We start from the raw sequence: 21,217 nt of genomic DNA on the forward strand, positions 1-21,217 counted from the left end.
AAGTATCTTGGGGTCAGAAGCACATCAGCTGCTCCTTAGGACTGTGGAAACCCTCGTCTTCCCAAACTACTGCCCTGGCTGCCGTGGTGTGAAAGGTGAAAGGCTTCGCCAGGGGACTGGGCCCTTGTTCTTCTGATTTGCTGTCCCTGAGTGGGTTGGGTTTTTTGTGGTTCCGAGTCCACTTGTGGCAGTGGACCCACTGTTCCTCTAAGAGAGGTTAGAGGCTTCAAGCACACCAACCAGCAATGATATCTGTATATTCAACGTGTGCTCTCAGCTACCACCTGAGCAAAACATCATTCCTCAGTAAGGGTCACCCACAGGGAATCCCTCAGTGTGTAGTGCTGAGCTGAAACATTGGGCAAACTGTGTGGAGAACCTGGGTGACTAACAGTATGTGGGTGCCAGTGCAGGGCTGGGAAAGCCCTGGGCTGAGGACAGTGGCGTGTGGAGGACAGCAGGTGCAACCAGCATCACTGCTCTTCCCACCACACATTATTTTTTCACCAAAAGCTCAGAGATATAGAGCATGAGTGCTGTATTCATCAAACTGCAGCCGAGGCCAGCATGGCTTGTGGCAGGAGTCCAGTGATAGCCTGCCCAGGGACAGGGAGTACATTCCCCTCACTGCTTCTACGGCCCTGACAAGTAAACACTAGGACAACCGAGGTAAAAGGTATAAACCAAAGGACACTTACCCTTTAAATACGAGGTAATCTTCAGGATCAATCAGGCCTGTCTCTATAAAGTATAAGCAGATTGGTGAGAAGGCAGCCAGCAGCACATCTCCATCCGTGGAATCACCTGGGTCCATGATATGAAAGCAGTAGTGGTCACCCAGCAGCTGGCACATAGGGCAGGGAAGCTGCAGGATAAGAAGGAGAAATAGCAGAGGAAGCATCTGGGAGTTTGTGCAAAAGCCTAGGAGGCAGGGTCAGGAAACTGGCAAAGCATCGCAGGTGCATGTGTAAGGTGTGTGTGTGTGAGAGAGAGAGAAAGAGAGAGAGAGCTGCTGTGGACTGGAGTGGCCAGTCTAATAGTCCTGAAGCTGACTCATTACAGACCCCTTGGGGCAATGAGGAGCCCTCCTGTCTTTGGGGCACCTGCTGGGGTAGGATCTCTACAGCTAAAAAACACAAGATGGAAAACATGTTTGCTCAGCATCCCCACAACCCCCCAGTGCTAGTTGTGGTCAAACTCCATGGTCAGCCAAGGTCCCGGGAAGAGTACCTGTGAGATTTGGGCCAGAGACTTTGTCAAGGAATCACTTTGATAATCCAGGTGGCATGAACGGTATTTGGTGAGTTCATACAGGAACACTAAAACTTGGAATGCTCCACAATGTCCAGAAATGGACGAAGCAACTGCAAAAAATTTACTCATATCCACTATGATCTCACAACAGTTTGGGTTTGGAAATATCACCAAGCACATTGCAGTTACCGTCAAGCCAGAAATTTATTTTTTTTAGGCTTATTTTGTTGTTATTGTTGATGTTGTTTTTATTGGAAAGGAGATTTTCTGAAAGAAGAAAAAGAGAACTAGATTTTTCTTCTACTGTTTTACTCTTCAAAAGGCAGTAATGAGCAGAGATGCCAAAAAATATTAGAGATAGGAAGACATCTGAGAGAATTCTAGAATGCTGGATAATGGATTTTAAAAGTTCAAATTTTAAAAACAAAGTCAGATTTAAGAGAAAAAAAATCTTTGTCCTGTTTGTAAATCCATGTTCCAGTAAAAACATTTGAATTTTTTCAAAATGATACTTTTTTATATTATTATTAATTATATTGCATTATGTGACACAGTGTTATGGGCACTGGGATTACCCCCACCTCTCCCCAAATCCTCTCCCCATGGTGGATTTCTCCAACTTGTTGCATTACCATAGTTCAAATTCAGTTGAGGTTATTTCATTGGAAATATTTACCCAGCATAAAGCCCAGCATCTTATTGTCCTAGTGAGTTCAATGATTTCTTGGTGAGACCATCTCTGGTCTGAAGGTAAAGCTGGCAAAGTATCATCCCAATCAATTAAAAGCCCCAATATAACATCAAAAACAATTTACAACATTTTGGCATTAATTGACATGATATTAACTAACCAATTAGTTAATAGGAAAGTGCAGGTTCTCAACTGCATCCTGTGACTTCTTCATAGACATTTAAGTTTTGCTTTATATTCAACCAGGTTCTATACACCTCATAATGGCTATAGATTACTATTCAGCTGTCTTGTGTATATTTTCATTTTAATATTTAGCAATTTATAGCGTTGAAGCATGATTTTGCTGAACTTGGTTGTTTTTTGGATGGTCTGAACTGGCTTATAACTCTAGCAAGACATGTGTCATCAGTTTAGGTACAGAACTTTGTAGACCCTAGCCCCATGCACCTGTGGAGCATCTCCATTAAATCATCAAATGAAGCTGAAATGAAGGCATTTTAGAACAAATGTTTTCACAACTATACAACACAGTATCTGATTTCAATGACTTGATTTCTTCAGGTTGAAATAACCACATATTGGTTCTGTTTAACCTGGGTATGAGTAATTGGCTTTCTAAGAGTAACATTGGACTGAAAAGTCACAAGAAAAAAATCAATAAACTCAAGGAATAAATGCAAGATTACATGTTCTTAGGAATATTTACATCAACAAGGAAAACCTGCAAATCTATGATCATAATATTTTGTTAAGGAGATTATGGACAATATATTACTTGTGAGTAAAATAACTGAGTATAACAAAATTTTGCATTCAGAAAAATACCATACAATTCTGAAAATATCATTTTAATTTCAATTTTACTGGGGAAAGAACAGTTAGAAATTAGGAAACTAGACGGAAATGAACAGCTTTGTATTGACTTAGTCCAAAATGGAATACTTTTCTATTGCTGAATGCCCAGTGGGGAAGACAGTGAAATTTATCTGTTTTAAAAATGAGACAAACGTGATTGCTAATGTGCTAAGTCACCTTAATATGTAAGATGAGAGGCAAAGTTGTGTCAGCTTTAAATTGCAATTCCCAAAATAAGGGAGAACCTTAGGAGCTGCTCCTGCAAAAAGTGTTCCCGAATCTTTTCAGAGAGTTCTTGTCAGGCTGTAGGAAAATGATATAACATTTGGGGACAAAGATGCAGCCCAGGAGACCTGCACCAGAAGCCAAGATGGAGAAGACCTCCACTGCCACCATGACCTTCCCCTTGGTGCTATGCTACACAGGCAGGAATGCCACCCACACTCTGCAGAACACCAGCATGCTGAACGTCAGGAACTTGGCTTCATTGAATGTGCCAGGCAGGTTCCTGGCAAGGAAAGCCACAGTGAAGGTGCCCAGGGCCAACGAGCCCAGGAAGCCCAGCACACAGTAGAAGGCAGTGATGGAGCCCTCATTGCACAAGAGGATGATGTGTCCATGCTCAGAGTGTGCATCTGTGTCCACAAAGGGAGGAGATATTGCCAGCCAGATGGCACAGAGAGTCAGTTGGATGAGGAAGCAGATGGGAATGACAGCGTTTGGGGCTCCTGACACCAGCAATCGCCTCATGGTCCTTCCAGGCTTCATGGCCTTGAAGGCCAGAACCACAGTGATGGTTTTGGCCAGCACAGCAGAAACAGCCATTGTGAACACCAGGACAAATGTGATTTGTCTTAGGAGGCAGGTGGCTGTGTTGGGACGGCCAATGAAGAGGAAGGAGCAGAGGAAGCAGAGGAGGAGTGAGATGAGCAGGATGTAGCTGAGGGTGTGGTTATTGGCCTTGATGATGGGTGTTTCTTGGTGCTTCACAAAGACTCCAAGGATGGCAGCTGTGAGTATGGAGAGGGACAGAACTGTGCAGGCCAGGGCCATTGCCAGGGGATCTTTGAAAGCCAGGAAAGTCTCTTGTTTGTCCAGGCATTGGCCATGCTCTGCATTGGCATACTGGTGATCAGGACATGTCATACACTTGTCCATATCTGGCGAAAAAGTTGTGACACTATTATCCCACATCCAGTGCTGGTTCACAGGCCCTTCCTTCAGCCTGTTCTCGTCAATTGTCCCTAATTGTTGGAGCTTGGGCCTTCCAATGAAGGATATGGAACAAGTGATAATGAATGCCCACTTTACTCATTGTTAGAAAAAAAGCCGTTCCTTTCTCCCCTTAGGTAACCTGCATGCTGATGAAAACAGTTTTTATTTTAGTAATGAGGTGGAGGCTATTGTCTGTGTTTGTCACATTCACATTCTTGCTCATGATACATTCTTGCTGCACCCTCACATGAGACATGAGCAGGCTGCTCCCTCCAGCCTTATGTTAATGCTGCATTACCCTCCCTGGTCTCATATCCTAACCAACCAACCAGGGTTAGGCAAGCTAACACCATGGGCTGCTGGAGAGCAAGGGTTCAGTTTCTGCTTGTCTACTTCCGTGCACACAAGGCACCAGAGAAGCTTTTGTAAGAGCCATGGGTCGGGAAGAGCAATATACTAGTAGGATGAATATTGAATGTGCATAGTCTGGAACAATCAGCTCCCAGATCTGTTTCCTGATAGTGTGAAGGGTGTTTGCTTTCTGTAAATACATAAATATTTCAAATGGAGCATCTTGTGAAGTGATGACCTGTGTTGACATTCTAGGGGCCGGCACTAATGGTAAAGAAATTGGTCAACTTCTAGACAGACATAAGCATGTCAGGCTCACCCCCGTGAAAGTCCCTCCCTCACAGAACACGCTAGAATGTCTCCTGTGAGCACATCACCCATGTCAGCCACCTGGCAGCCTGTTGCCACGTTTCCACCTTTGTGTGTTTTCAGCCTTGGATATGCGTTGTCACTCCCCGGATCTCAGTCTCCATCCTCCTGTCTTTGTATTGCTCCATTACCCTACCAAGTTTACAAACCTTTCAACACAGATTCAGTTTGATTTGGGGGGCATTTCATACTTCCAGGGCTGTACATGTCATCCTTTGAAGCTCTGATTTCCAATGCATCAGAACTGGTAGGTTGAAATGAACTTTATATCATTTAATCTTGGATTCAGATGCTACTGAACACAATTGCTAATACCCAGATTTGCCTGAATAACACCACCCGAATATCATTTTACAGATATACTTACTTTTGCAACTTTCTTTCCAATGAATAGCCATTCTTCCTTTTGGGCTATTTTGTTCAAGTACAGCCTTCTGTGTGATTGCAATTCACAATGACAATAAGTGCCTTTATACACCATTTTTTTCTAGCTTTAGGCACAGAATGCAGTGACATTCTGCAAATGACCTTCTTTGTTATGTGAAATTGTCCCTTCTCTTGAGAAATTCATGAGAAGTTTCTGTAGGTGTTTTTTTCATCAATCCCAGATTAGTGTTGACTTCATGAAATCATTTTCCCGGCATCTGTGCTATTAGCACCATTAACTAAGGGACCAACATGCTGAATTTTGGGATGTGTACTGATTTGGGCACAATGCAACATTCTTAGGAAACACAGCTGAAGGCAGTTTTGTTGTTTGTTTTGGGGATGTGTGCAATTATTTTCCAGAACAGTGTCTTGCAAACTTCATTTTCCCCAAGTGACCTGTTGTGAATTGATTATTCTACACAAACGCTACTCAATGAACAAACCTATTTTTCCCCTTCTCAAGTGAAATTGAGAGAACCAGCATTCTTCCCCTTGTGAAAGTTAAAAGTCACCTGAAAACTGCTGACCACAGCACAAATATCACAAATGGGTTTTTTTTAACAGCTGTGAGGCTACCTAAATTTCTTTTTTTTTTTAAGATTTATTTTTTATTATTTTTTTATTGGAAAGGTCGATATACAGAGAGGAGAGACAGAGAGGAATATCTCCCGTCCGATGGTTCACTCCCTAAGTGAGCACAACGGCCAATGCTATGCCGATCTGAAGCCAGGAGCCTCTTCTGGGTCTCCCATGCAGGTGCAGGGTCCCAAAGCCTTGGGCCATCATCGATTGCTTTCCCAGGCCACAGGCAGGGAGCTGGAAGGGAAGTGGGGCTGCCGGGCTAGAACTGGTGCCCATATGGGATCCCGGGAGTGCAAGGCGAGGACATTAACCACGGCGCCACCGCGCCGGGCCCGTGGCTACCTCAATTTCAAATGCTTTATTGATATATTTCATAATTTTTTCCACAGGAATTTTTGGATATCATCTGTGTTGTATGCCATATTGTGAGAAGCTATCAACATTATTTAATATGAATATTTTAAATATTTTTACAGAAATCCCTGCAGCGTTGGTCCACATGAAAGGACCCCAAGAATATACATACACACACACAGAAATGAACATGTAAGATGCACACTCACGCACATACACACAACACACACACACACATACAGAGAGTCAGTAATCTTATTCTTTTTCCTGATGAAACTTCACAGTGGTTCCTAATTTTTGCTTGATCTGTGAAAGAATCAAACTGCCACATGATGATGCTAGATTTTCTTTACTCTCCTTCACATTCACATCCCATCTCCAAGGTCTTTGTTGAGTGTGCTATCACCGATCTACTTTTCTAGGTGTGCTAAGCTGAATCTTTAATTTTGATTTAAACATCTGAGATTAAGAGCCACAGAGAAAATCCCCCAGCTTCTTAAAATGCTTGAGGAATGACTTTAAATATATTCCATTAGATTCTATGTAGAGAAGAATAGATGATATAGATAACAGATTCTTAACTGCCCTGGACATTAAGATAGAACTTTAGAGACTTACAAATTGGACCTGAATGTGCCCTAATATCCTCTTAAAGGGGTCACCATGGTCTTTTACCTCAGAGACCAAGAGGGGGCCCCATGGCAAAGCAGGATGAGAGAGGTATGTGCTCCTGGTTCCAGCGAGAACCCCCGAGGCCTCCCAAGTGCTCTTCATTGCAGAAGCAACGGACACTTGGGACACTTCATCAAAAAGGATGCCCAGGGCCATGTCCCAACTACTAAGGAGGTCATTGGAAATCTGACTGTCCTCGAAGGCCAAGTACTTCAGGTCAGCCATTTCCCATTGGATCTCCCACATGGAACAGAAGCAGCCCGGGAACCCGCACAGGCTCAAGGCCATTCACGGACTTCGGTGAAAAGTAATAACTATTCAAAGGAAGAAGAATTCTCTCCAAAGCCCTATCCTACTAGTTGACATTTCTGTGTGGAAACGGAAGAATGGCAAAGACAGATATGGAATCTTCATGAGGTGGTCTTGTGCTTACCGGTCTCATTGGCAATCTTGTTGTCTGGACAGGGGATACAATCAAAACAGCATGCAGGCTCCCCTTCGCGGGCAGTCTTCCTGAACCCAGGGCCACAGCTGGTGCTGCACACTGAGTGTGGGGTCTGCGGAATGGAAGCATCTGTTGATCTTGGGTGGGGCTGGTCAGAAAAACAATCCTGTGAGAGTGCTTTAGAGTTTGGGAAACCTGCAAAGTTCAATTGTGAATACCCAGTTTCTTATACACTGAGTGTGTACCCTGTGGCCTGTATGCTGGGAAATAGATTGAAAACAAACAAAGGAGCATTTGTGTTTACTTTCCATCCAAGCAAGCACAAGAGCCTGATGGAATACACAAGTGCACAGGGAGTGGTTTGAAACCCCTGAGGACATTTTTTAGGTCATGGGGCACAGTCACATTCCAACTGTGGTGGAAGATCATGATGAACTCACCTGTGTGATCCCCGTGGCCCACTCTATCAACTCCTCAGAGAGGGAAAACTGTTGGCCTGGAGGATCATAGGGCGAGAAATGTCCCACTTTCACCTTATGGCCAAGTTCTTCAGGAAAATTCCAGAAGTTGAGAATGTCATAGGCTGCAGTCAGCTTTCTTTTCTGGTCCAAGTTCACAGGGTCGCCAGCAGGATTTGTAAATTGGAGGTTCTTGAGAAAGGGGTGCATCTACTGAGAAAAATGCATCATCTTATCAGAAAGGGCCATGTGTGAAGCCACAGGACTCACATAGGACCAAGCTTCTGTCTGTGGCCATGGCTTCCCCATGAACTGAACTCTACCAAGGACCACAACAGAGAACTTTATCTAATCACATCAGCCTCCAGTCAATCAAAAGGAAAAACAACCCAAGACACGATCTATCAAACACCAGCAGGTTGGAGGTTTTTGACACTTCTCTTTTGTGAAGCCTCAGTTATCTATCTTGGCCTATTTGCACAATGTTACCTGCATGTGGCAATTGTCAGGAGATGAAGTGGGCAGAAGATGCTTTCATGCCCACTGGGCACTGGGGTCCTCAGCACTGTTGGAGATGAAGAGGGCTCAATCCCTGAAAGCTGAATGTGAACGCTTTGTTCTGAAGTCAGGGTTCCTGATACATCAACAGTGAGTGGACTGGAAGCTGAGCTCTTTGGAACAACAGCCCTGGTCCTGACACAAAACCTTCTACCTAGTCAATGGCAAGTGTCTGGTGATAGAAACCTGTCAAGTTGTCCCTGTATCTCCCAAACACTGCATGCCTGCAGTATTACTTATGTATGGGAGCAAGGATCCTCTGTGAAGGGACTCTCCATAAGCAGGACTCCTCCTGGGAAATGCATCAGCTGGAGGAACATGACATACCTGCCAGGGGGATGCCATTGTCTTCCCCCTAGGCCTCCTTGGCTGTACTTCTGAATCACGTTGATGCATCTTGTGCAGGGAATGTGCTATGGCATGCACTGCGTTGTATATGTGGTAACTCCCATCACTCATTGTCATGTCAAAATCCTGCCAGGACAGCCATTCCAGGGAGGCATTTGGGGGACAGCCCCGCAGCGTCCTGCAGTCAGCATTGGAAATGGAGCAGTGAAAGGCCAGAGACCAGAACAGGGCAAGGTAAACATCTTCTGGATACTTGGCAGGGGTGGCTGTTTGCAAAAAGTGTCGGAATCCTGGAATCTCGTGGTGGTGCTGAGAGAAGATGAGGGTGCCATGGAAGGAATGCAACAGGAAATGTTGCTCACCGGTAGCAAAGTCCAAGCGGGAGTTGGTGACCCAGATCTTCCATGTTATCAGAGACTGCCATGTCTGAAAGTTCTCATACGTGAGAGATCCTGTGTCACCAAAGAGAATGACTACACTGGCTATGAGCTGCTGATTCGGGTGGGCATTCTGTGCCTAGCTGCCGGGGAAGGCTGGATCTGAAACACTGCGATCACCTCCACAAAGGCCAGGCAGAGGCCGTGCTTCTGCATCTCTGCTCTCAGATCGGAGAGAAATGCCATACCCTCCTGCTTGTCTGAGATAACAAGTCCCACATACGTCCAGCCAAAGTGCAGCATCAGGGAGACCATGGCGAGGGCCAGAGAAGTGTCCTTTAGGGCCATCTGATAGACGGAGGGAAACTGGCTGCTGTCACCCAGAAGAGGATCCAAAGGGCCGAATGTGAGCTGAGGAGAGAAATGTGTACAACATGTGAGTGACCGCACTGCTGTAAGACATCACACTGATATAGCAGGTGTTATGGTGGCTGGTTTGTGCTGAAAGATGAGAATATTTCCATTTCCATCCTCTCTCTCTCTCTCTCTCTCTCTCTCTCTCTCTCTCTCTCTCTCTCTGAGACCTTTTTGGGTTATCAGCAATCAGAAGCATACTACCAGAGAAGCCCCCTAGCTCCTTCTCAGTTGGGTTCTGTGCTGCCTGAGAGGATCCTGGGGATCCTGCATGCTCCTGCTCAGAGCACCCACTGTGCCCATGGTGTGTACCCCATCCCATGACACCTGTGGGTCTGGGAAGAGCATCGCAAGGGAATGTTTTTTTTTCTCTCCCCTTCCCAGGCACCCTCACCTGTGGGATTCTGTACAGTTCCAGCAGTGTCCCCATCTGGACTGAAATGCTTGTCTCTGATATGACTGCCATAGCCTTGACCCCACTCTTGCATGAGTAGTTAGGAATTCCTCTGTCCAGCCCTGTCAGCCATGTGAGGGAATTCTCCAGCGTCCACCTGTTGCTGTGTATGACATTGTAGAAATCAAATCCCAGAGTGAGGTTGGGCAGGAGATGGGGGTTCCTGTTGATTTCCTCGACAGCAAACACCAGAGCCAGCAAGTACTGGAGGTTCTTGAATTGAATCCTGCATGTAGGGAAGAGGGATTTTTAGGGGAAGATTCCACCCTCATGGCCATCTGACACTTACCTAAACATCTTCATGGCCACTCCTGGACCTTTAGGAAAAACATACCCACCATGATTGCCATCAAGGGCACTCCCAGGACTTAGGAACTCCAGGGCTATCCCAGCCATGTTTCTCACACTACTCTCTAGAAGATTAGCTGATGTCATGTGAAGTGGTTTGACTGGCTGGGGCTCATTCTTGTGCATCTCCTAGGAGTGGGCTTACTCTCCACAAGAGAATGCAGGTGGAAGGGCACTTGCTGCATCCCTCAAGATGAATGCACAGCATGAGGACTGAGCTGTGTGTGACACAGTCATGCTGCGGATACCTTTGTTCAGTCCTTGCACCCTTCACATTTCTGCAAACAAAGTGCTGTGGCTCAGCTGTGCTGTCTAGTGAGTGGTGGGATGGCCCTATGAGTTCAAATAGCATGATCTTCACTCAGAATACGTATCTGGTCATCTCTGCTCCTATTGGGAATGAGCTGCTTCCCAATGTTCTCAGGTTTGATCTCTAATGCCAATTACAGGACAGGCTTGAACAATCCCCCCTACCAAGGATTCCTCTGGTGAAGGGAGGTGAATGGGTGGAAAGGCCAGTCACATCTGGGACAGTTTGTGTAGGGTGTGCTGATTTATAGACCAAACTGCTTCCTCACAGGGGCAGGAGACTTCACACTGGGTTACATGGCTTAAACCTGTGCATGCCTCAGGCTGGCACCACCGTGTATTAGGCTAAGCTGCTGTGTGCCATGTAGGAATTGTATCTGGATGCTGATCTGTGTCCTGGCTGCTTCATTTCTAATCCTGCTCCCTGCTTATGCCCTGGAAAGCAGCAGAGGATGGCTCTTGTTCTTGGCATCCTGTACCCATGTGTGAAACATAGAAAAAGTTTACACCTTCCAGCTTGGGGTGAGTTTAGCTCTGAGCATTATGACCATTTGGGGAGTGACTCTTCTATCCTGCAGATGTAAGATTCTCTCTCTCCATCTTGTCTTTATTAACTTTGCCTTTCAAAGAAAAAAAAATGAGAAATCTGAGAAAAAAAAGAAAAAAGAGTAAGCTTGTGTGTGTGGATACCCTTCTCCTCCTTTTGGAAGTGCTGACCACTTGGCTCAACACAGACCCACAGCAGCTGAAAGAAGAGAGCTAATGCCGGCACCCCTAATATCTCCATCTTCCACAGTGAACAGTGAAAGCAAAGTTTTGGGAAATAGGGTAGGAAAGAAATGTATAGAAACAGAACTCTGCCATGACCTCAGGATCTTATGTCCATATACCCTGGACAAATATGGCAAATGAGAAGCTACTGTAAGGCCACAGATGAAAGTTTAACACAAGACAAAAGTGTTCAGACGACCCCCAGATAAACTTCACTGGCAAAACAAAAGAGAGAAATGCAAATACATGTCTCATCCAATGATGGGGAGTGAATGAATAATATTTGCCATTCTCAGTTTTGCAGGTTTGTACAATTGTGACTTCTCGGAAACCTGGTAAAGAAAAAAAGTGGTGGTGACTAGAGCTCCACGCAGTCCCAACAGTGGTCTTCTAGGGGAGGTATCGGACACAGCAGGAGCATGACTCTCTCAGAAGCAGGGATACAACACTGCAGTATTTGGGGGCAAGCTCAAATTCTGTCCTGGAATCAAACTTCCTGGGAGACCGTAGGGGACTGCGCCTGAAGCTGGGTTCCTGACACTCATTTGTGACACCTGACATGGGACCTAGATCATGCCTTTGCCCTGGCACAGCACACCCTCCTAGGGGAATCTGGAGAGTGAAGCAGCCAATGAGAAAGCTTCTTGGTCTCTTACTCTCTCTGACTTTCATACAAAGAAAGAATATGGTATTCTTTGCTGTCCAGGAAAACTGCAACAAATTTCCTTCACAGTGTGGCTGGCCCTGCTATGGAAATGAAGTGAGCTGCAGATGATTAAATTGATAGAACCAAATGGCTAACACACTAGGATAATACAGTAGACACAGTTCACATCACTTTGTATCAAAAAGATTTAACAGCAACAGTGATAACAGAACCAGTCCACCTGTGTCCGGAAACAAGCAGCAACTCCACACATCTCCACACTGCTGCGCAATGGAATCAGAGCACACAGCAGGTTGTGCATATGTGCTCTGCACAGAAACCTAACTGTGCTCACAAAGCCAGCTTGCTAGACACCTACCGGCCCACAAATATTGGAGACCCAGGGAAGGCCCCCATTCCTCAACCTGCCTCCCTGTCTCTAGAACATATCAGGAGAAGTAATGTCAGGGTCATGGCACAGTCTCGCACCAGCCGAAATTCCAGCTGTTTCTATTGTCTCATGGCAAATCCTACCTTCCCTTGCTGGGCAGAGGTCCCCGATGCTAATCAAAGTAGTGAGGGTCTCATAATGGCTGGTCAGGGGAGCTCTGCAAATGCCAGGTGTGTTGGGTGAGTGGGCTCTGCAAACTGCTTTGTAGGCAGTAACCTAGCAGGCTTCCCAATAAGAAAGAGTCCTTGTGTCCTGCCACCAGTGTACTTGGCACAGTAGAATATCAGAATCCGAATCCCCCCTCAGCCTGCAGTCCCAATGTGCAGAACAGCAGACACATCAGGCAGAGGGTGAAGGTGAATTTGTATCACTTGAATATACTGTGGTCCCACTCCAACACTGGGTTCCCCTAGAGCACCTTGGGACTAACTGGGACTAACATATCTGGGAACAGGCAACTCAGAGGGAATTGCTCGCTCAAGGCTGCTTCTGTGCCATAGGTTGTGGGAGGTTGTTCCGTTTTGCTTTGTCCTAAGTCTGTTGCTGTGTGTATTGGCCCTGGGTCCATTTCTTGCACACTAATGGGAAAATAGATACTTTCACCTTGAAACTAAATGCCTATGACTTTTTTTGTTTGTTTGTTTGTTAAAAATGGCAAGAGCCCAAATAAAAAGCAGGAAATTGTGAGCTCACACTGAGCTGGAAATGAAGAGCACTTATTTATCTTGGCTGCAAGAAGATACTCATAAAACCAAGGGAGGACTCAGTGCAGATCCCACATAACAGACCCTGGGCTGCCTTAAGCACTGGGTAAGGCCATAAACAGTGGGCAGCACTGGCCATGGCTGCCGGCCACCAGGGATATGCCTTCTTCCCAGAACATGGTGAGAGGAGTTTCAGTAGCCCATTGCCGATCGTCATTCTGTATCCTGGAGAATTCTGCTGTCCACACTGAGTGCACACAGCCTTGGGAGGAGTTTCCAAGAAGGGTGGCAGCGCTGGACATCCACTACAATACATGAAGGCAGGCCCCCAGCATTCCTTCCTCAACTCTACACAGCTCAGGCCTCAGCTGGCAAGGAAGATATACACCTGACCTCTGTAGGGATGATGAGGCTCCTGAGGCTGGAACTATATCACTTGTTCCTTGGGACTGTGGAAACACTCCTCTTGGGAACTTCTGCCCAGGCTGTGGTGCTGTGAAGGGTGTGGGATGTGGCCAGGAGTCTGGACCCTTGCCTATCTGACTTGGTGCCCCTGAGTGGGTTGGGTTCTCTGTGGTTCTGAGTTCACTCATGACACTGAACACACTGTTTCCCTGAGCAAAGAGAGGGGCAGAGCATGTGAAAACACCAGCCAATGTTAACATCTTCACCTTTTATACCTGACACCCCCAAGAGCTCTGCTGGACTCCTGCTGCCATGCACCACAGGAGCAGATACCCCTTGATGCCTGGTCAGCCTGGTAACACACAGGGACTCCCCCAATCCTCAGAGGCACTTTTCCCAGAACAAAGCATTCTGTGGAGTCACCAACAAGTGATTCCCTCAGATGCACAAAACCATCACAGAGACACAGAACCATGGCTATAAAATGTGGGAATCTCCAAAGGGACCACCCTGTGCTCATAGTGTCCTATGTTCTGCAATGTTGGTTTACACACCGACAAGAAATGCAGCAATGGGCCAAAGTCCTTGAGAGTAGGAAGTGGCACTACTATCCCTAAAAGATGTGGGTCTGAGAGTATCCTAATGGGAAATATGTGAAGAAATAGCTATAATCAATTGCTATGGAAGGAAAGTGTGCTAAAGAGGGAAGTGGACTAAACAATCTCCCTTTTGGAGTGTCCATATATACTTTTTTCTCTTTTCTTTCTAGAAAGTATGATAAGGGCCACACACTGAATTCAGACAATCAGTGCCCACATGGGCCACCACTGCCAATTAAAATGTTGAGGCATTTACATCCATAAAAACACATTCATCTTACACAGGGGTAAATATTTTCTTTCTTGATGAGTATGTGTGAGTGTGGCACTGTGAGCTCTGATATTTCTGAACAAATGAGGTGTTTGAAGGGAGATGCCAGTGTATCCTCTGAGTATCATAGTGGGGCAGCTCATGTGGAGGAGCTGGGTGACAAAGAACATGCCAGTGCAAGGCTTGGAGATCCCAGGGATGAGGACCATGAATCACAGAGGACAGGAAGCATAGCCAGCTGTGCTGCTCCTCCTGAACCACAGAGAACTTCTTCCCCCACTCCCCAGAGACACGGACCAAGAGGCACTATGTTCATCAGACCCCAACTGAGGCCCCCACGCATCAGGGCAGGAGGCTGGGGATAGCTTGTGCATGGACACAGACTTCTTGTCACTTCCATTCACCTTGCTACTGCAGGGACCTGACAGGTAACCACTGGGACCTCTGAGAAGAAAAGGAATCAAGCAAAGGTAGCCTACCTTGTGAACATGGACTGCTCTCCTGAATGGTAGGTGTCCATTTTGTTGGTGTGTAAATAGATGGGGAAGAAGGCAGTGAGCAGCACATTTCCATCCTTAGAATTCCCGTGATTCTCAAGATAAAAGCAGTTGAGGGCACGAGGCTGGCAGCCAAGGCAAGGAAGCTGCAGGGTGAGAAGGAGAAATGTCAGAGAAAGCATCAGGGATTTTGTGTAAGATCCTAGGAGGCAGGGGCAGGGAACAGGCATGATGAGGCAGGTGCACGCAGGCATCATGTGTGTGTGTGTGTGCGCGCTGCCTATGTACTGGAGGGGCCACTTTAATACTCTCGCAGCTGCAGTTGAATCCTTTCAGATTCCCTAGAGGACTGGGGAGCTCTCCTGACCCTGGGGCACCTGCTGCTGTGGGATCTCATCCAGGTGAAAAACACAAGATGGAAAATATATTTGCTCGGCATCCTCATCAGCCCCAGGTGCCATCATGTCATCCAATTCCATGGACAGGAATACTCTGGGGAGGAGTGCCCATGAGATCTGGGCCAGAGAGATTGTCAGGGAACCACTTTGATGATCCAAGTGGTCATGAAAGGCGTTGGGTGAGATCATGCAGGAACATTCTAGCTTGAAAACTCCAAAAGTCCAGAAGAAGAGGAAGCAGCTGTACAGCTTGCTCTGCTGTCCACTCTGATCTCACACCAATGCTGGGTGAGGAAATATGCACATGAACATACCTCTCCCAATGACTGTGGAGCCATACATCAGTTTTTAAAAGACTTGTTTATTATTATTAAAAAGGGGATTTATGTAGAGAAGAGATCAAAAGAAAGAGATCCTCCTTGTGTTGATTCCCTCAAGAAACCAAAAGGAACAGAGATGTCAAAGTGATTTGGAGACAGGAAGGCATCTGACAGAATTCTAGAGTGCTGGCCAACGCTTTTTAAAACACAAATCCTAGAAAAGAAAGGCTGATATTCTTTAAAAACAATCTGTGTGTCTTTGTAAATCTGACTTTCCAATAAAAATTATTGAATCTTAAAGAAAAAAAAGCCAACAAGCCAACTTTTTCTACCTTGCAACACTGGCCCCATGCCCCTGTGGAACATCCCCATTAAATCATCAAATGAAGGCAAAAAGAAAGTGTTCCAGAGCAAACCAGAAAGCAAGTGTTTGTCACCACTTATCTGGCATTAGAGATCATGTGCTGCACAAAGACACTCGTGTATCTGAAAAGCAGCAGATGACAGACTAAGTGTTTGGGCACCTGCAGTCACATGGGGGACCTGGAAGGAGCTCCTTGCTCCTGGCTTCAGGTCAGCCCAGCTCCAGCTTTAGCAGCTATTTGTGGGAATGAAGCTGTAGGTCAAAGATCTCTCTGTATCTCTCTTTGTCTCTCTAACTCTGACATTCACATAAATACATGAATCTTACACAAAAGCTCATGACCATGATTGCAATGTAAACAGGGCTTTAAAATGCACAAATATAGTCTTCCAACATTACCAAATTCATTGAAGATTCATCCATTTACCTGAGGTTTACTTGAACCATTATAACACCTGAAATCTATTATAGCTTCATATGTTGCTATCAGTATATTTCCCCATTCATTTATTTATTGTGATAAGCTTCAAGAAACATTTCAGAAAATGTGGCCAGATCTAACTCCTTGTGTATGAACAACATCATGAAATAGAAAACACCACGCAGAGAATGGGAGATGCCCACAAAGCATGCCAGAGATCACCTGGCATCAAAATATGCTTACAAGTAGGAGCAACGACACCAACAACAGAAAGAAAACCACTGACAAGGGGATTAGAAGCTGGATATTTCTTTAGAGGGAAACATATGTCCTAAAACCAGCATAAAACCTACTAATCATCAGTAATGATAGATGTATCCATCAAAGCCACATGGAGATAGTACCTCACATACACCAGGTAAGATACCATGACATTTACAAATGGAGCACCTCACATACACCAGGTAAGATACCATGACAGTTAGAAATGGAGAGCAAGAACTACACAGGCGACTGGTGTCATTCAGGGAAATGCATCGCCCACATACGATGAGGATGGAAAGAGACACGATGAATACAGCTCCAAACACTTGGATCCTCTTCAAGGAAATATAAATCACCTAGGACCTAACCATTCCATTTTCAGGAGTGTATCCAAGGGAACTGACAAAATCTATTCAAACCAATGTTCACCAGTATTCACAGCACCCCGCACCAAACAAATTTACAAACACTCTGCCTATCTACTTGTGCAGAAACAAAATGGACCCATGTAACCAAGTTGCTATTTCTTCGTGAGACGTGTAAGGGATTCTTGGTAACATGTGGATGACACCAGAAAGGAAGATGCTAAATGAAAGAGGGCCAACCTCACGGGTCACAGAGCACTTGGTGTGACTGGCAGGATATATTCAGTACAGTGAACGTTGTAGAAACAGACATTGAAAGCAGATTGGTGGCTGTGTGACTGAAGAGCATAGAAATGGACAGTGACAGCCTAAGGGACAATGGAGTCATTCACAACCACTAATAGTCGATGGTTTTCCAACACGTGATTTGTCCCGTCAGCAGGACAGTTCACGAGGGTTGCAACCACTTAGGAGAGAATGGGGGACAAGAGACACGAAGAATAGACAGCAAGACAGGATGTCTGATCAAGCTGTCAGTTTATTGATTTTAATTGAGGGATTTTATATTCTTTAGCAACTAAGGCTCAGGGAGGAAAGGAGAAACTGGGATGCAAGCCATGGTCTCCAGACCGATTGTTCTTGAGCAGCCACCATATCAACCATAGTAACCAACATATTAACAATAGCATAGGTAATCAGTAACAAGATGTTGGCAGGTACAGCATAAATCACATTCTGAAACAGTGGCTAGAAACAATTGAAGCTAAGCATGTGATTAGTTTCATAACTTCTTTCCCAAGCATCTAGCCAGGAGGGAGTTTTCCACTGGCCCACAGTTCTATATTCAAAATGGCTTCAGTGTGGTTACAGTACACGGCTCCTGACAGTGATTTGCTGTGGATGACGTGATTTCTTCAGGTTAAGATGATCAAATGTTGGTTCTATCAATCTCACCTGAAGATGTAAACTAGGTTTTTTTAAGGGTAGTGTAGGGCAAAACAAAAACAAAAACAAAAACAAACAAACAAAAAAACCCACAAAGGCAAAATCTTTGCATAGAATGAGTCGATGGAAGAGTGCATGTCCTTAGGACTATTTACATAATGATAACTTGGTTCCACGACAACAAGAGCATAACAAATCTATGATAATAATATTTTGTGGAGGAATTTATGGACAATATATGATACGTGTGTAAGATAACTGTGTATGACAAGCCATGCATTCAGCAAAACAACAATGATTCTAAAAAGATCATTTTAATATCAAGACTAATGGAGAAATATCGGGACAATGTGAACGTGTGGCTGATCCTCTGAGGAGGCCAGGACCCAAAGTGTGATGACCATAATGAGAAAGATAGGGACACAGGAAATATAAGATGAGTGAAGCAAGCACATTTTATTGAACTCAACGGCATATATATATATATATATATCAGGCAGGTGACCTAGGCAACCACAGAAAACCCTGCTAAAGTTAGCCAACAAGGAAATGAAGTTACAGTCACTGTAACAGCAAAGGAGTAAACATGTTTTCCAGGAGTGGATTCTAAAATTCAAACCTACTAACTGAGGAAGGGGATATGGTCAGCTACAAGCAACTAATGAGAAAGGAGGCACATTGAGGCGCTGCTCTTTCCCAGCCATGCTTGGCCAGCAAGGCAGCCACAGTCCCACACAGTAAGTCAGCTACCTGGTAGCACACTCAGTAAGCTGATAGTGTATTAGTTCGGGGGTCTAGGGCATCTGATGGGATGGTTCAGAGGTGCACTCCACATGAAAGCTTACCTATTTCATTAAAATAAGAATAATGAGTGTCTTTCAGTTAGGAATAAGGAAAACAGACAAAAATGAAAAGTTTGAGAGCCATCTTAGTCCAAAATGGGGTAGGTACCACCACTGAACCAGCAGGGGAGAATGGGATGCTGAGCTGCCTTTAAAAGGAGGAGGATGTGATCACCAATGCACTGTCAGCTGGATCTATAGTATCAGAAGATGAAGTCAGAGTTGTGTCTGATTTGGTTCACATTCCTAAAAATGTGAGAGAGCCTTAGGAGATGCTCTTACCATGAGTATTCCTGAATCCATTCAGAGATTTCTTTTCAGGCCATAGGAGAATGTAACATTTGGGGACAAAGATGCAGTCCAGGAGACAAGCACCATATGCCAAGATGGAGAAGACCTCCACGGCCACCATGACCTTCCCCTTGGTGCTCTGGTACACAGGCAGGAAGGTCACCCACACACTGCAGAACACCAGCATGCTGAACATCAGGAACTTGGCTTCATTGAACGTGTCAGGCAGCTTCCTGGCAAGGAAAGCCACAGTGAAGGTGCCCAGGGCCAACGAGCCCAGGAAGCCCAGCACACAGTAGAAGGCAGTGATGGAGCCCTCGTTGCACAAGAGGATGATGTGTCCATGCTCAGAGTGTGCATCTGTGTCCACAAAGGGAGGAGATGTTGCCAGCCAGATGGCACAGAGAGTCAGTTGGATGAGGAAGCAGATGGGAATGACTGCGTTTGAGGCTCCTGACACCAGCAATCGCCTCATGGTCCTTCCAGGCTTCATGGCCTTGAAGGCCAGAACCACAGTGATGGTTTTGGCCAGCACAGCAGAAACAGCCAGTGTGAACACCAGGGCAAATGTGATTTGTCTTAGGAGGCAGGTGGCTGTGTTGGGATGGCCAATGAAGAGGAAGGAGCAGAGGAAGCAGAGGAGGAGTGAGATGAGCAGAATGTAGGTGAGGTTGCGGTTATTGGCCTTGATGATGGGTGTGTCTTGGTACTTCACAAAGATTCCCAAGACTGCAGCTGTGACCACAGCCAGGGAAAGAACCATGCAGGCCAGAGCCATCCCCAGGGTATCCTCAAACTCCAGGAATGTCACCAGCTTGGGGAGGCACTGAGTTCTCTCCGTGTTTAGGTACTCCTGCTCTGGGCACTGGATGCACTGCTGTGCATATGTAGGAAAGAAATAGACTCATGATTTTCATTGCAGTACCTGAATCTTTCTTTGCTGGGAAAATGTTCAATCTACAATGACCCTTTGTGCACAGATTGCCAGGGTGTTCTATTATGTCACGTGAGAGCAAGTTTCTTCATTTCCGACCCTAGGGAATTCTCATCTGCAGCCAAAAATATTTATTGAAGGAAACCGCTCCTCCACCATGGGTTTAAACTTTTAAATTTGCTGAAGAATCAAATGGTCTCTCACTTCTATCATATCCACACTCTCAACAGGACTCTAAATTCAACCATGGACTCATTCTTGGCATTCTTCCATTTAGAGGCTGGGATAACATGAGTGAAAAATGTGTCGCTCTATTGTTAACATGAGATTATTGTGCTTAGTGCTATTTTCATCAACATTATTGCATTTTATAATTGTTAAAGCTTTCTTTCATGTTCACATGGAGGCATGTGTTATTCAGCTTTTTGGTTCACATCGAGTATCAGGAACACCCAGTGTGTGGGACAACATATTATGTCTTGAAACCGATCACTGAGGCTTCTACAACATGAAAGACACCAAAGGGCCAGGTTTTACGTGGGTGTGTCTCTGCATCAATGAAATATCAATGAAATGTTGAGAGAGTTGTTACTTGGGTCACATTGCTTTGTGGTCTTCTTCCTGTTTGAAATATTGTGACTGCTGGGATGATTGGCATTGGGACATTGGATAAAATCTGATAATTTATCTATACGTACATTTGTCTATGATATTTAGATCATAAAGGTCTTTCTCAGTGCATCTTAGTGCACTTTCATGTTTATCAATGCGTTTTATTTGGTTAGTTAATTCCCATATCTTTGACTTGTGGCAAAATCTTAGGATGACCAAAATGCACATGTTTTTGCATTTGCTACACATTCATTTTTCTCTGTGTTTAGTTTTACTCTTATTCTATCATCTACTTCTAAATGACAATCTTGGGTATAGGTTGAGTTATTCGCATGTGCACAATGTCAAGGATGTAACCAGCAAGTAATACGATAGCTCCCTAACAGTGTATGTTCAGTAGCTCCATGTTTGTCAGTAGTGTATGAAAAAGTGTTCATTTCGTGCATTCTAGGAATCCACACACAGTCGTGATAAACACACACTTGCTGCTTTTTTAGACTTCAGTGTGATTTACTCTAATGTCTTGGATGAGACTGTGTCATGCAGCAGTGGATGATAATGGAGGCTCCCTAACAGAATCAATGTGTCAGGTGAGCACTGTTAGGTAGTAGGTTGTCGCTGTCCCGCAGCG

The 21,217-nt window shown here is 45.1% G+C and overlaps 1 protein-coding gene and 1 pseudogene across 1 annotated transcript in view; both read right to left on the bottom strand.

Annotated features, from left to right (window-relative positions):
- Window positions 1-3,049: 3,049 nt before the first annotated feature.
- Window positions 3,050-16,257, bottom strand: LOC121162831 (annotated as a pseudogene).
- A 1,073-nt stretch (window positions 16,258-17,330) lies between these two features.
- The window catches only part of LOC121162832 (vomeronasal type-2 receptor 26-like), a 32,020-nt gene continuing 28,133 nt past the window's right edge, over window positions 17,331-21,217 (bottom strand). The window contains 2 exon segments of the mRNA XM_040990075.1: window positions 17,331-17,428; window positions 19,032-19,917. Of these exon segments, the coding sequence (XP_040846009.1) occupies window positions 17,331-17,428; window positions 19,032-19,917 (984 nt within the window).

This window comes from Ochotona curzoniae, unplaced genomic scaffold, assembly GCF_017591425.1.
Source record: "Ochotona curzoniae isolate NIBS_2020 unplaced genomic scaffold, NIBS_Ocur_1.0 contig_545, whole genome shotgun sequence".
Classification (NCBI taxonomy): Eukaryota; Metazoa; Chordata; class Mammalia; order Lagomorpha; family Ochotonidae; genus Ochotona; species Ochotona curzoniae.